Raw genomic sequence first — 12,564 nt, forward strand, 5'->3', positions numbered from 1 at the left:
AAATTGTATTGAATTTAAATGACAAAATCTGAACTTCTGTCCATCCTATGAATACGTAGATGTGCCTGCTAACACTAGCATTCGTGAAAATCTTTCATTTAGCCTTCATTGGTAAGAAGTTCCTGATGGCAGTTATCTCTTGTGCTTTTCCCTGTTGTCTGTGGAATGGCAGGACATGTACCAGGTAAATCTATCCCCGAGTACAGGACTCCCTCCTTATTTTAGTTTCACTGCCACCCCTGACTTACTTGTAGAGATGCAGGATTAAACCTGTGATTTGTATGACGAGTACAATGACACAACCCGTTAATGTACCCACAAACCATTCATCCATGATGGGTCTGTCCAAGTCCAAAACATGCAGTGTTACAGTTCGCTGAGCTACTAGCAACAGGGTGTTGTGAGTGTACTTCTGTTTTGGATTCGTAACTGTGCATATACAGTGGGGCGGCAGGTGGTGGTTAGAGCTTTGGACTTGTAACCGAAGGTTGCAAGATCGAATCCCTGAGCTGACACGGTAAAAATGTGTCGTTCTGCCCCTGAACAGGCAGTTAACCCACTGTTCCTAGGCTGTCATTGAAAATAAGAATTTGTTCTTGACGGACTTGCCTAGTTAAATAAAGGTAAAATAAAAATATATATATACCTAGCTGTTATCTGAGCTGAAGTCAAGTTAGGTTTTGGTGTTGCAGTTCTGTTATCCGTATGTGAGGTCTAGCCAGCACAAATGAACTCAAGTAAGCATGGCTATTGTGGTGCATTTAAATTTGTTTTCCTATGTGAATGGATTCAGAAACTAATTTAACGTCATCCAGAACCTGGTATGCCCACATACTGTAACAGTCTTCCTGGCTGTGCAAGAGGAGTCAATGGGCCTCATCATGTACTGAGTCCCAAATAGCACCTCATGCCCTATATAGTGCATGGGCCCTGGTCAACAGTAGTGCACTCTGTAGGGAATAGGGTGACATTTGGGATGGAACCATATAGTTTCAACAACATGCTAAAGCTGGATGTCTTTTTGGTGGCAGACCCTTGGAGTGCTCTACAGGGCTGTGAGGTACTCAATCCCGGTGTATTTATCCTGTAGGAGTGTTGATGGCAGTCAGCCTGTGATCACACACAACACGCACAGGAAACACAACCGCAAAATACGCACTGTGTTGAGGGTCTACTGTTGTGGGCTCCAGTAGTGGGAGTGTGTGGCAGTACCTCAATAGTACCTGCAGAGGGAGACCTACGTCGGTGTACATGTGTGAGTGAGCTGTGAGTGAGCTGTACTGTACTAGATCATTTTCTTGTTTCTTTCCTTTTTTGCTTCTTTCTCTGTCCATACTAGTAAACAATGTTTTCAATACCTAATCATCTTCTAATCTCTCAAAACGTGACTCCTTCCATTTGTCGTCGTAGTTGAAACATTTTTGTTTACTGTTTTTCCTCGATTGTGACATTTTTCAAATCACATGAGCAGGATCATTTTAAACTGGAAAATGAAATCCCAATTTCATATTCAGTGATTCGAATATTTATTTTGTCATTGTACATTAGTGGTTGTATGAGCCCAACAAGATTACAGTCAAACCTCTACCTTTTTAAAAACTACTTGCTTAATTTTGAACTACTTTCTTAAGCGTCTACACATTCAGGTAGTAACAACAAAAAACACTCAACTTTAACACTTGCCATTACGATCTGTGGTTAAACCCAACCCTTACATGTCAGTTTTGGCTGTGGTCATTGGTGGGCTCTGATCAGATGTTCCGTCTCATAACCATGTCGCGCTAACCTTGGCCCCTCTGTGATTGGACAGGAGGCCAAGCTGACCGACCAGCTCCCACTCATCATTGTGTGTGACCGCTTCGACTTTGTCCATGACCTGGTCCTCTACCTGTACCGTAACAACCTGCAGAAATACATTGAGATCTATGTGCAGAAAGTAAGTGAACGTGGTCACACACTTTTGCTCAAACACACACACTGTCATGCATCCTAGTTGTCAAAATGTAGATATCACTAAGTTTCATGTTCACCTAAACTAGTGCAGGCTCAAGATAATTGCCCCACAGTGAAAATGCAGTGTCCAAGAATATTGACGTGTGTTAGGTGAACCCCAGCCGTCTACCAGTGGTGATTGGAGGGCTTCTGGACGTGGACTGTTCTGAGGACGTCATTAAGAGTCTGATCCTGGTGGTCAGAGGACAGTTCTCCACTGATGAACTGGTGGCTGAGGTGGAGAAGAGGAACCGGTACAGCGCAACTCTTTTTCATCAGATGGCAGAAAGAAACTACTAGTTAGAAGGGTTAATTGTAGCTGTTATAGCACCCCAACCTATTTAAACACTGTGGTATCATGAAATAAAGTATTACTTACTTAGTCTTTTTTTTATACTAGCTGTGATATCAGCATCCGTAGTTGTCAGCAGGCTCATCTCCCTCTCCTCAGACTGAAGCTTCTCCTCCCCTGGCTGGAGGCCCGTATCCATGAGGGCTGTGAGGAGCCCGCTACCCACAATGCCCTGGCCAAGATCTACATCGACAGCAACAACAACCCCGAGCGCTTCCTGCGTGAGAACCCCTACTACGACAGCCGCGTGGTGGGCAAGTACTGCGAGAAGAGGGACCCTCACCTGGCCTGCGTTGCCTACGAGAGAGGACAGTGTGACCAGGAACTCATCAACGTCAGTAGCTTCTCCCTTCCTCTTCTTATAGGAAGTAGTTTCATATAGGTTAGAATGTAGGTCTAACTAAAAACATATGAGTGTACATTTTAATTCTCTGCATTGCTATGCATTAATATTAACTGACATTCCTTGTTTACAACAGCAATACTGGGAATAGCCTACATATGAAAGTACTGTTTCAGAATGTGAGGTGAGAGCTTAGTGGACGAACAGTGTGTGCGCTCTGTTTCCTGTCAGGTGTGCAATGAGAACTCCCTGTTCAAGAGTCTGTCTCGCTACCTGGTCCGTCGCAGAGACCCGGACCTGTGGGCCAGCGTGCTGCTGGAGAGCAACCCCTTCAGAAGACCACTCATTGACCAGGTAGGTAGTCCCCATACACACCAGTCTGGACCAGCTCTGAACCAGTATTGGGATCAATTCCATTCTCAATTCAGTCAATCTTCAATAAATGTTTTTCAATTTAAGAACAAACTCGTTGAGCTACTGGAGAAGATCGTACTGTATAACTCAGCCTTCAGTGAACCTTCTGAATTGACCCAAACATCTACTCATGACCATATCGAAATCTATTTTCCCCTCCCTGTCAGGTGGTGCAGACAGCCCTGTCTGAGACCCAGGACCCAGAGGAGGTGTCAGTCACAGTAAAGGCCTTCATGACTGCAGACTTGCCCAACGAACTCATTGAGCTGTTGGAGAAGATCGTACTGGATAACTCTGTCTTCAGTGAACACAGGTAACAGAGCTACTAGAGCTCTGATACCTGTGCTCACTGTAGGCTGGGCTGTCCATTGTGTGTTTTCTCTCTAGTTCACTTCCGCCATCTTTTTTATACTTTTCCAAATCAATCAAATCAAACTTTATTGAAAATGCATTCAAAATCGCAACACACTCTACAGTAAATGTAAAGTGAACTTTACAGGATCGTAACTTGACACATACAATTGTAAACTTAACAACGCTTTACATATACAATTGCTCAACTTTACAGCTTGATTTCCGGGATGATTTGTGATTATTTGGTGTTTTAAGTATTGATTCTGGGGGTTGTTTATTTATTCAGAAACCTGCAGAACCTGCTGATCCTGACGGCCATCAAGGCAGACCGGACCCGTGTGATGGAGTACATCAACCGCCTGGACAACTATGACGCCCCAGACATTGCCAACATTGCCATCAGCAACGAGCTCTTCGAGGAGGCATTTGCTATCTTCAGGAAGTTTGACGTCAACACCTCTGCCGTGCAGGTGAGATGAACCCTGACCCACCCCCCAACACCATGTGGTATTCATATCACCCTAACACCATTTCAATCTCTTGAATAGGGAGGTCTCAATGCCAGTAGACTTGTAGAGCTTCCATTCCCCTTCAACATGATTGATAGTGTCTGACTTCCTGTCATGGTATAATGTTGTCTCTTCTCCCCAGGTTCTCATTGAGCACATTGGGAACCTGGATCGAGCCTATGAGTTTGCCGAGCGCTGCAACGAGCCAGCTGTGTGGAGCCAGCTGGCCAAGGCTCAGCTGCAGAAGGGCCTGGTCAAGGAGGCTATCGACTCCTACATCAAGGCTGACGACCCTTCTGCCTACATGGAGGTGGTACAGGCCGCTGACCAGAGTGGTAAAGATGGTGGGGCCGGCTTTAGCTGGGATAGGGGGTGGCAGGATGGGCTGATGGGCATTATAATGTGTAAAATCTCCCAATGTCAGTGAATATATGTCCTCAGTGTGGGATTTGTCCAGCTGTTTTTGGTGACTTTCTGTAATCATCAGTGGCTCACTGACTGACCTCAGGATTTAAAGTAGTGTAACCTCCCAGCTGCTCTTAGCTGACTGTAATGGTTGTTCTGGTGTGTGTGTCAGGCAACTGGGAGGACCTGGTGAAGTTCCTTCAGATGGCCCGTAAGAAGGCCCGGGAGTCCTACGTGGAGACCGAGCTCATCTTCGCCCTGGCCAAGACCAACCGCCTAGCTGAGCTGGAGGAGTTCATCAATGGACCCAACAACGCCCACATCCAACAGGTACTGTTACTGTAGTCCAGACTGATGTATTAAACAGTACAGGTTATTGTATTCCAAGTCAATGAGAAATAAACAGTGATGTTCCGTGCTAGTTAACCAGGAACTGATTTTCTATGCTGTCGCAAACAACTCCCTATGTAAGACATTGATTGACATTCATACTCTTTCCTGCTCACAACGAAGGTCGGCGACCGCTGTTACGACGAGAAAATGTACGACGCGGCCAAGTTACTGTACAACAACGTGTCCAACTTTGGCCGTCTGGCGTCCACCCTGGTGCACCTCGGGGAGTACCAGGCGGCTGTGGACGGGGCCCGCAAGGCCAACAGCACTAGGACCTGGAAGGAGGTGTGCTTTGCCTGCGTGGATGGAAAGGAGTTCCGGCTGGCACAGATGTGTGGCCTCCACATCGTGGTGCATGCTGACGAACTGGAGGAGCTTATCAACTACTACCAGGTAAGACTCACACACAGCCCACTTTGTCTCGATGTACCTTATCCTCCTTGCTGCTAGATGCTGGCACAGTTTGTATGAAATTTGTATTTTCTCTAGTCAACATGAAAAGTTCTTATTTAGTCCACCTCTCTCCACACTCTCTTGATTGACGATCACATTTGGTGCTTTCGAACCCCTCAATGCTTTACGTCTCTCTCTCTCTGTCTCTCTGTCTCTCTGTCTCTCTGTCTCTCTGTCTCTCTGTCTCTCTGTCTCTCTGTCTCTCTGTCTCTCTGTCTCTCTGTCTCTCTCTCTGTCTCTCTGTCTCTGTGTCTCTGTCTGTCTGTGTGTCTCTCTGTCTGTGTGTCTGTGTGTGTCTGTCTGTGTGTCTGTGTGTCTCTCTGTCTGTGTGTCTGTGTGTGTCTGTCTGTGTGTCTGTCTGTGTGTGTCTGTCTGTGTGTCTCTCTGTCTGTGTGTCTCTCTGTCTGTCTGTGTGTCTCTCTGTCTGTGTGTCTGTCTGTGTCTGTCTGTGTGTCTCTCTGTCTGTGTGTCTGTCTGTGTGTCTCTCTGTCTGTGTGTCTGTCTGTGTGTCTCTCTGTCTGTGTGTCTGTCTGTCTGTGTGTCTCTCTGTCTCTCTGTCTGTCTCTCTGTCTCTCTGTCTCTCTGTCTGTGTCTGTCTGTGTGTCTCTCTGTCTCTGTCTGTCTGTGTGTCTCTCTGTCTGTGTCTCTCTGTCTGTGTGTCTCTCTGTCTGTGTCTCTCTGTCTGTGTCTGTCTGTGTCTCTCTGTCTGTGTCTGTCTGTGTCTCTCTGTCTGTGTCTGTCTGTGTCTCTCTGTCTGTGTCTGTCTGTGTCTCTCTGTCTGTGTCTGTCTGTGTCTCTCTGTCTGTGTCTGTCTGTGTCTCTCTGTCTGTGTCTGTCTGTGTCTCTCTGTCTGTGTCTGTCTGTGTCTCTCTGTCTGTGTCTGTCTGTGTGTGTGTCTCTGTCTGTGTGTGTCTGTCTGTGTGTCTCTGTCTGTGTGTGTCTGTCTGTGTGTCTCTGTCTCTCTCTCTGTCTGTGTCTGTCTGTGTGTCTCTCTCTGTCTGTGTGTCTGTCTGTGTGTCTCTCTCTGTCTGTCTGTGTGTGTCTGTCTGTGTGTCTCTCTCTGTCTGTCTGTGTGTCTCGCTCTGTGTGTCTGTCTGTGTGTCTCGCTCTGTGTGTGTGTGTTCAGGACCGTGCTTACTTTGAGGAGCTGATCACCATGCTGGAGGCAGCCCTGGGGCTGGAACGGGCACACATGGGTATGTTCACCGAGCTGGCCATCCTCTACTCCAAATTCAAACCCCAGAAGATGAGGGAGCACCTGGAGCTCTTCTGGTCCAGAGTCAACATTCCAAAGGTTCTGCGGGCGGCGGAGGAGGCCCACCTGTGGGCGGAGCTGGTGTTTCTGTACGATAAGTACGAGGAGTTTGACAATGCCATCATCACCATGATGAACCACCCCACCGATGCCTGGAAGGAGGGCCAGTTCAAAGACATCATCACCAAGGTAACCCAATCAGTAATGTTTGTCTATAATGACATCATCAAGGTAGCAGTCATTGCTGTATATGATCTATTATGACAAAGATCAGTTTGATGTGATATTGGTAAGTGTTTATTTTAAAGTACAATGAAACATCTCAATACACTTTACAATTGTAATACATGACAATATCTCTCCTTTTATGCCTTTCCTGTGACTGTGTAGGTGGCCAACGTGGAGCTGTATTACAAAGCAACTCAGTTCTATTTGGAGTTTAAGCCGTTGTTACTGAATGACCTGCTCATAGTGCTGTCCCCCAGACTGGACCACTCCCGTGCTGTCAACTTCTTCAGCAAGGTAAGACGAGCTCTGTCCCCTCCGATCTGCCAACACAGGAAATTGAAGCTGTGTGACACCTGTTGTAGTTGTTAATCAAAGACTGTGACGTGTATTTCTATGTACAGTGCACTCTGCTTATAGTGAATGCAGTTCTAGTAATCAACGGTGTGTGTGTGTGGTCCAGGTGAAACAGCTGCCCCTGGTCAAGCCCTACCTGCGCTCTGTACAGAACCACAACAACAAGTCTGTCAATGAAGCACTTACCAACCTCTTCATCACAGAGGAGGACTATCAGGTTTGTGGTCAAATTTGGTTGGTTGTTACATTGTCAAACAATGAAGACAGGCACCTTTGTTTTTACCCTGACTGGGTTTAATATGGGTTTGGGAAGCTGGCCCTATGACAGTTCTAGTACCTTGTTTACTTGAAAACAAAGTTGTTTTTTTTACACCTCATTGAACAACAGTTACTCATCCACCCATCCTTTCTTCCTTCCCTCTCTCTGTGGACTCAGGCTCTGAGGACCTCTATAGATGCCTATGACAACTTTGACAACATCTCGCTTGCCCAGCGCTTAGAGAAACACGAGCTGATTGAGTTCAGGAGGATCGCTGCCTACCTCTTCAAGGGAAACAACCGCTGGAAACAGAGTGTGGAGCTCTGCAAGAAGGACAAACTCTACAAGGTATTCATTCTCTTCTCCTTATTCAGGCCTGTTTCTCCTCTGACTGTCATTATATTGTCATTGAACCTATTTGCTTAGTAGAGAGAGGAGGATAATGGTAAATGTTTTGTCTGATAAGATGAGTGTTTATGGGTGGGGTTAGTGGTCAAAATCCCATTGTGGAGTGAAGGTTTTCTCCCATGACCAGGATACGGCAGGGTAGCCTAGTGGGGCGGCAGGGTAGCCTAGTGGTAGACAGTGGCTTGGTGCCAAGTTCCTAACAAACAAACCTCCATCTTGTTTCCATCTTCCTCCAGGATGCCATGCAGTACGCGTCAGAGTCCAAGGATACAGAGTTGGCTGAGGAGCTACTGGGCTGGTTCCTGACAGAGGACAAAAAGGAGTGCTTTGCCGCCTGCCTCTTCACCTGTTATGACCTGCTGAGGCCAGACGTGGTGCTGGAGACGGCCTGGAAGCACAACATCATGGACTTCTCCATGCCCTACTTCATCCAGGTCATGAGAGAGTATCTCTTCAAGGTGGGTTGGCTGTCTGGACATGGCTATGTCATGTTGAGTGGGCTAAACCAAGCATGGTGGTTCTATTCTACACGTCCAAGGATGTTGTTCATTAGGGCATCCAACAGAATTTCAGTTGTGGCTAATGAACACAACCCAGGTCTGCTTTCAGTGGGAGTAGGGTGAACTATCCCCTAGACATTGATCTAGGGTCAGTTTGACATTTCTAGCCCCAAATGGTTAGGATTGGGTGAAAGTAAGCTCATCCTAAATGCCACTTTTACACAAAGCCCTTTCCAAACATGTTGTGCAGTTATCTTCTGTTGCTCAGTCAAATGCTTTTTGCAGTTAGCCACTTTTGAAAAGGCATTTAACTATTCAGTAGCACAATGCCTTATTTTTATATGGCAAGTTGCTACCAGAGATTCATCAATGATTATATTATAACTCAGTCCAGCAGTCTTTACTTTGCAGCAGAGTGTGTGGCATCATATAAATAGATTTACTGGAATCAGTATAATAGAATAATTGTATTTCTATGTGGAGTGCCAATAGTCCTCATACTCTATCCAGAAAGACAGTTATTTGTTTTTTGTTTTTCTATCCACTTGCCTTTTCTTTTTAGTGCCTTGTTTCTTCTGTCTGAGTTTGATAGAAGCTAAACAAACCTCTCAGCTGCTTTTCCTTATATTCATGTCATTTGTTTGTTTCCCCTCTTTTGTTCACCATTTTACAGCTTTTTGTTAACCTTTTTCCATATAAAAGACAGTAATTGCTCTTTTGTTTAATGCTCTGACTAAATGTTACTGTACTCAACAGATTACAGACAATGGGTACAGTACAAGTGTTGTGTTAATGCATTGTTTCAAGATGGTGGACCCTCTGAATATCAATGACAAGAAAACAAACTATTGGACTCTATAGAGAGGAACTCAAGATCTTTAGTTCCTCTCTCTAGTGTCCAGTTTGTTTTCTTGTCATTGATATTCAGTGCCAAGTAAGTGGAGCTCGTCATTGTATGCTGTGTGACTGCATGTGGGACTGCTGTGACTGAACCAGAGTCAGCATGTCTGGTCTGCTCTGCACACCTCACGTACATACATACATACATACATACATACATACATACATACATACATACATACATACATACATACATACATACATACATACATACATACATACATACAGTTGAAGTGGTAGAGCATGGCGCTTGTAATGCCAGGGTGGTGGGTTCGATTCCCGGGACCACCCATACGTAGAATGTATGCACACATGACTGTAAGTCGCTTTGGATAAAAGCGTCTGCTAAATGGCTATTATTATTATTATTATTATTATTATTATTAAGTCAGAGGTTTACATACACCGTAGCCAACTACATTTAAACTCTGTTTTTCACAATTCCTGACATTTAATCCTAGTAAAAATGTCCCTGTCTTAGATCAGTTAGGATCACCTTTATTTTAAGAATGTGAAATGTCAGAAAAATAGCAGAGAATGATTTCTTTGAGCTTTTATTTCTTTCATCACATTCCCAGTGGGTCAGAAGTTTACATGCGCTCACTTATTATTTTGGTAGCATTGCCTTTAAATTGTTTAACTTGGGTCAAACGTTTCAGGTAGCCTTCCACAAGCTTCTCACAATAAGTTGGGTGAATTTTGGCCTATTCCTCCTGACAGAGCTGGTGTAACTGAGTCAGGTTTGTAGGCCTCCTTGCTCGTACACGCTTTCTCAGTTCTGCCCACAAATGTTACGGGATTGAGGTCAGGGCTTTGTGATGGCCACTCCAATACCTTGACTTTGTTGTCCTTAAGCCATTTTGCCACAACTTTAGATGTATGCTTGGTGTCATTGTCCATTTGGAAGACCCATTTGCGACCAAGCTTTAACTTCCTGCCTGACTGATGTCTTGATATGTTGCCTCAATAGATCCACATAATTTTCCTTTCCTAATGATGCCATCTATTTTGTGAAGTGCACCAATCCCTCATGCAGCTAAGCACCCCCACAACATAATGCTGCCACCCCCATGCTTCACAGTTGGGATGGTGTTCTTTGGCTTGCAATCATCCCCCTTTTTCCTCCAAACATAACGATGGCCATTATGGCCAAACAGTTCAATTTTTATTTAATCAGACCAGAGAACATTTCTCCAAAATGTACGATCTTTGTCCCCATGTGCAGTTGCAAACCGTAGTCTGGCTTTTTATGGCGGTTTTGGAGCAGTGGCTTTCTTCCTTGCTGAGCGGCCTTTCAGGTTATGTCGATATAGATATTTTGTACCTGTTTCCTCCAGCATCTTCACAAGGTCCTTTGCTGTTGTTCTGTGATTGATTTACACTTTTCGCATCAAAGTACGTTAATCTCTAGAAGACAGAACGCGTCTCTTTCCTGAGCGCTATGACGGCTACGTCGTCCCATGGTGTTTATACTTGCGTACTATTGTTTGTACATATGAACGTGGTACCTTCAGGCATTTAGTTTATCCTTGGAAGCAATTTCCAGATTTGTGGAGGTCTACAATTTTTTTCTGAAGTCTTGGCTGATTTCTTTTGATTTTCCCATGATGTCAAGCAAAGAGGCACTGAGTTTGAAGGTAGGCCTTGAAATACATCCACAGGTACACCTCCGATTGACTCAAATTATGTCAATTAGCCTATCAGAAGCTTCTAAAGCCATGACATCATTTTCTGGAATTTTCCAAGCTGTTTAAAGGCACAGTCAACTTGGTGTATGTAAACTTCTGACCCACTGGAATTGTGATTAAGTGAAATCTGTCTGTGAACAATTACTTGTCATGCACAATGTAGATGTCCTAACCAACTTGCCAAAACTGTAGTTTGTTTACAAGAAATTTGTGGAGTGGTTGAAAAATGAGGTTTAATGACTCCAACCTAAATGTATGTAGACTTCCGAGTTCAACTATACATACACACACACACACACACACACATACACATACACATACACATACACATACACATACACACATATATATATATTATATGGCTTTGAACGGAATAGTAGTCCAGCAGCTCTCTAGTCAATGACATAGAGAACACAAGTTCTACCATATGTCTATCAATAGATCAGGACTAATGCAGAGTCTATACTGCTCTGCTCTCTAGTAGTTTAGTAACTCAGAGTTGAGTTGACCGGAACCTATAGCCTACTAAATGGAAAACAGTTAAATATTTTACTAGCAGTTGTATTTTTATGCATGCAAATGTGGTAGGTTAATCATTGTAGCGAGGTCTCGCTATCTTCAAAACAATAGTTCTTAGGATAGAAACAATAAAACTAGAGAAATTCAAGGCATTTCAGAGGAATGCCAGACTACCTTTTTGACAGGAGTCCGTTAGTCTTTTCTTTAAAAAAAGTTTCTATTCTACTGTGTGGATATTTGGTTGCCCATCTTTGTATGCTGTCTCAGCCTGCTCTCTCTCGGTCTCTGCACTATGGTAAACTGATTTCTTATTTTCTAAGCTGCGCTTCTTGAATTCCCTTCCAGGTTGATGCAATTAAGGAAAAGGTGAAAGTCTATTCCTATATTCCATCTCTCTCTTGCTGTTTTTGTTAATTTAGCCTGGAGCACTGCTACCTCAGGAATCTGCATGCGTTTTATTTTAATTCTCCCATATGTCAGTTACACTGCTGCTTTTCCACACACACACACACACAGTAGTGCCTTCTCAACTGGACTCTCTCTGACTGGACAGCAGAGCACTCTAGTAGATCTGTAGTTACTCACCAATGACAACCCTTAGTCTGAGGAAGTCTGTCAATGATGCCAGTCTGCCATTGGTTCCCAGTCCTGACCCTTGAACCCACAATGACCTTAATGTGCTTTTGATGTCCCAAGAGTGTTAATTTTGTAGAATAAATAACACCCATTAATGAACTCAATCTTGAAGCTTCTGATTGCTGGCATATAGCTAAGACCCCCTCTCAAAATAGACTGCAAACCAGTTGTAGACTGCATTTAACCATAGTACTAAAACTGTAAGCCAAGAAATGCATTGTATGATCAAAGTTTGTGAAGCGAATGCACTTTAAGGTGGAAAGTAGCATAGTGGTTAGAGCATTTGGCCAAGCCGACAAGGTGAGAAATGAAACATATCTGCCCTTGAACAAGGCATTTCACGTAATTCTTTTCAGGGGCACCGTACTACTATGGCTGCACCTATCTGCTGGGGGGTTTTCTTCTCCACAAAGGTTTCAGTAGTGATGCCATTTTGTAGTGATGAAATTCTATATTTCTCATGACCGACTTCATTCTCATATTGAAGTCTTGACAGTGAAATACAACTTGTGCTGCAGCACTAGAGGCAGAGAAAATAAAATCTGTCTTTGTTAATTCATATTGAAGTTAGTAAATTTGCACGTGCAGTAGCTGAAAAGTGC

The 12,564-nt window shown here is 44.2% G+C and overlaps 1 protein-coding gene across 4 annotated transcripts in view; it reads left to right on the forward strand.

Moving 5' to 3' along the window:
• LOC118390081 (clathrin heavy chain 1) overlaps positions 1-12,564 on the forward strand; it is a 50,685-nt gene that overhangs the window by 34,702 nt on the left and 3,419 nt on the right. For 2 of the 4 annotated variants that reach the window (XM_035780276.2, XM_052457011.1), the window contains exons 15-29: positions 1,811-1,936; positions 2,104-2,246; positions 2,444-2,678; positions 2,919-3,041; positions 3,269-3,414; positions 3,742-3,925; positions 4,107-4,299; positions 4,542-4,699; positions 4,883-5,155; positions 6,342-6,659; positions 6,861-6,992; positions 7,159-7,269; positions 7,489-7,659; positions 7,956-8,177; positions 11,672-11,692. In XM_035780276.2, coding sequence (XP_035636169.1) covers positions 1,811-1,936; positions 2,104-2,246; positions 2,444-2,678; positions 2,919-3,041; positions 3,269-3,414; positions 3,742-3,925; positions 4,107-4,299; positions 4,542-4,699; positions 4,883-5,155; positions 6,342-6,659; positions 6,861-6,992; positions 7,159-7,269; positions 7,489-7,659; positions 7,956-8,177; positions 11,672-11,692 — 2,556 coding nt within the window. The remainder of the gene's footprint in view (positions 1-1,810; positions 1,937-2,103; positions 2,247-2,443; positions 2,679-2,918; positions 3,042-3,268; positions 3,415-3,741; positions 3,926-4,106; positions 4,300-4,541; positions 4,700-4,882; positions 5,156-6,341; positions 6,660-6,860; positions 6,993-7,158; positions 7,270-7,488; positions 7,660-7,955; positions 8,178-11,671; positions 11,693-12,564) is intronic. The other 2 variants (XM_035780279.2, XM_035780281.2) reach the window with 1 other exon arrangement.

The sequence above is a fragment of the Oncorhynchus keta genome, chromosome 11 (genome assembly GCF_023373465.1).
Source record: "Oncorhynchus keta strain PuntledgeMale-10-30-2019 chromosome 11, Oket_V2, whole genome shotgun sequence".
Classification (NCBI taxonomy): domain Eukaryota; kingdom Metazoa; phylum Chordata; class Actinopteri; order Salmoniformes; family Salmonidae; genus Oncorhynchus; species Oncorhynchus keta.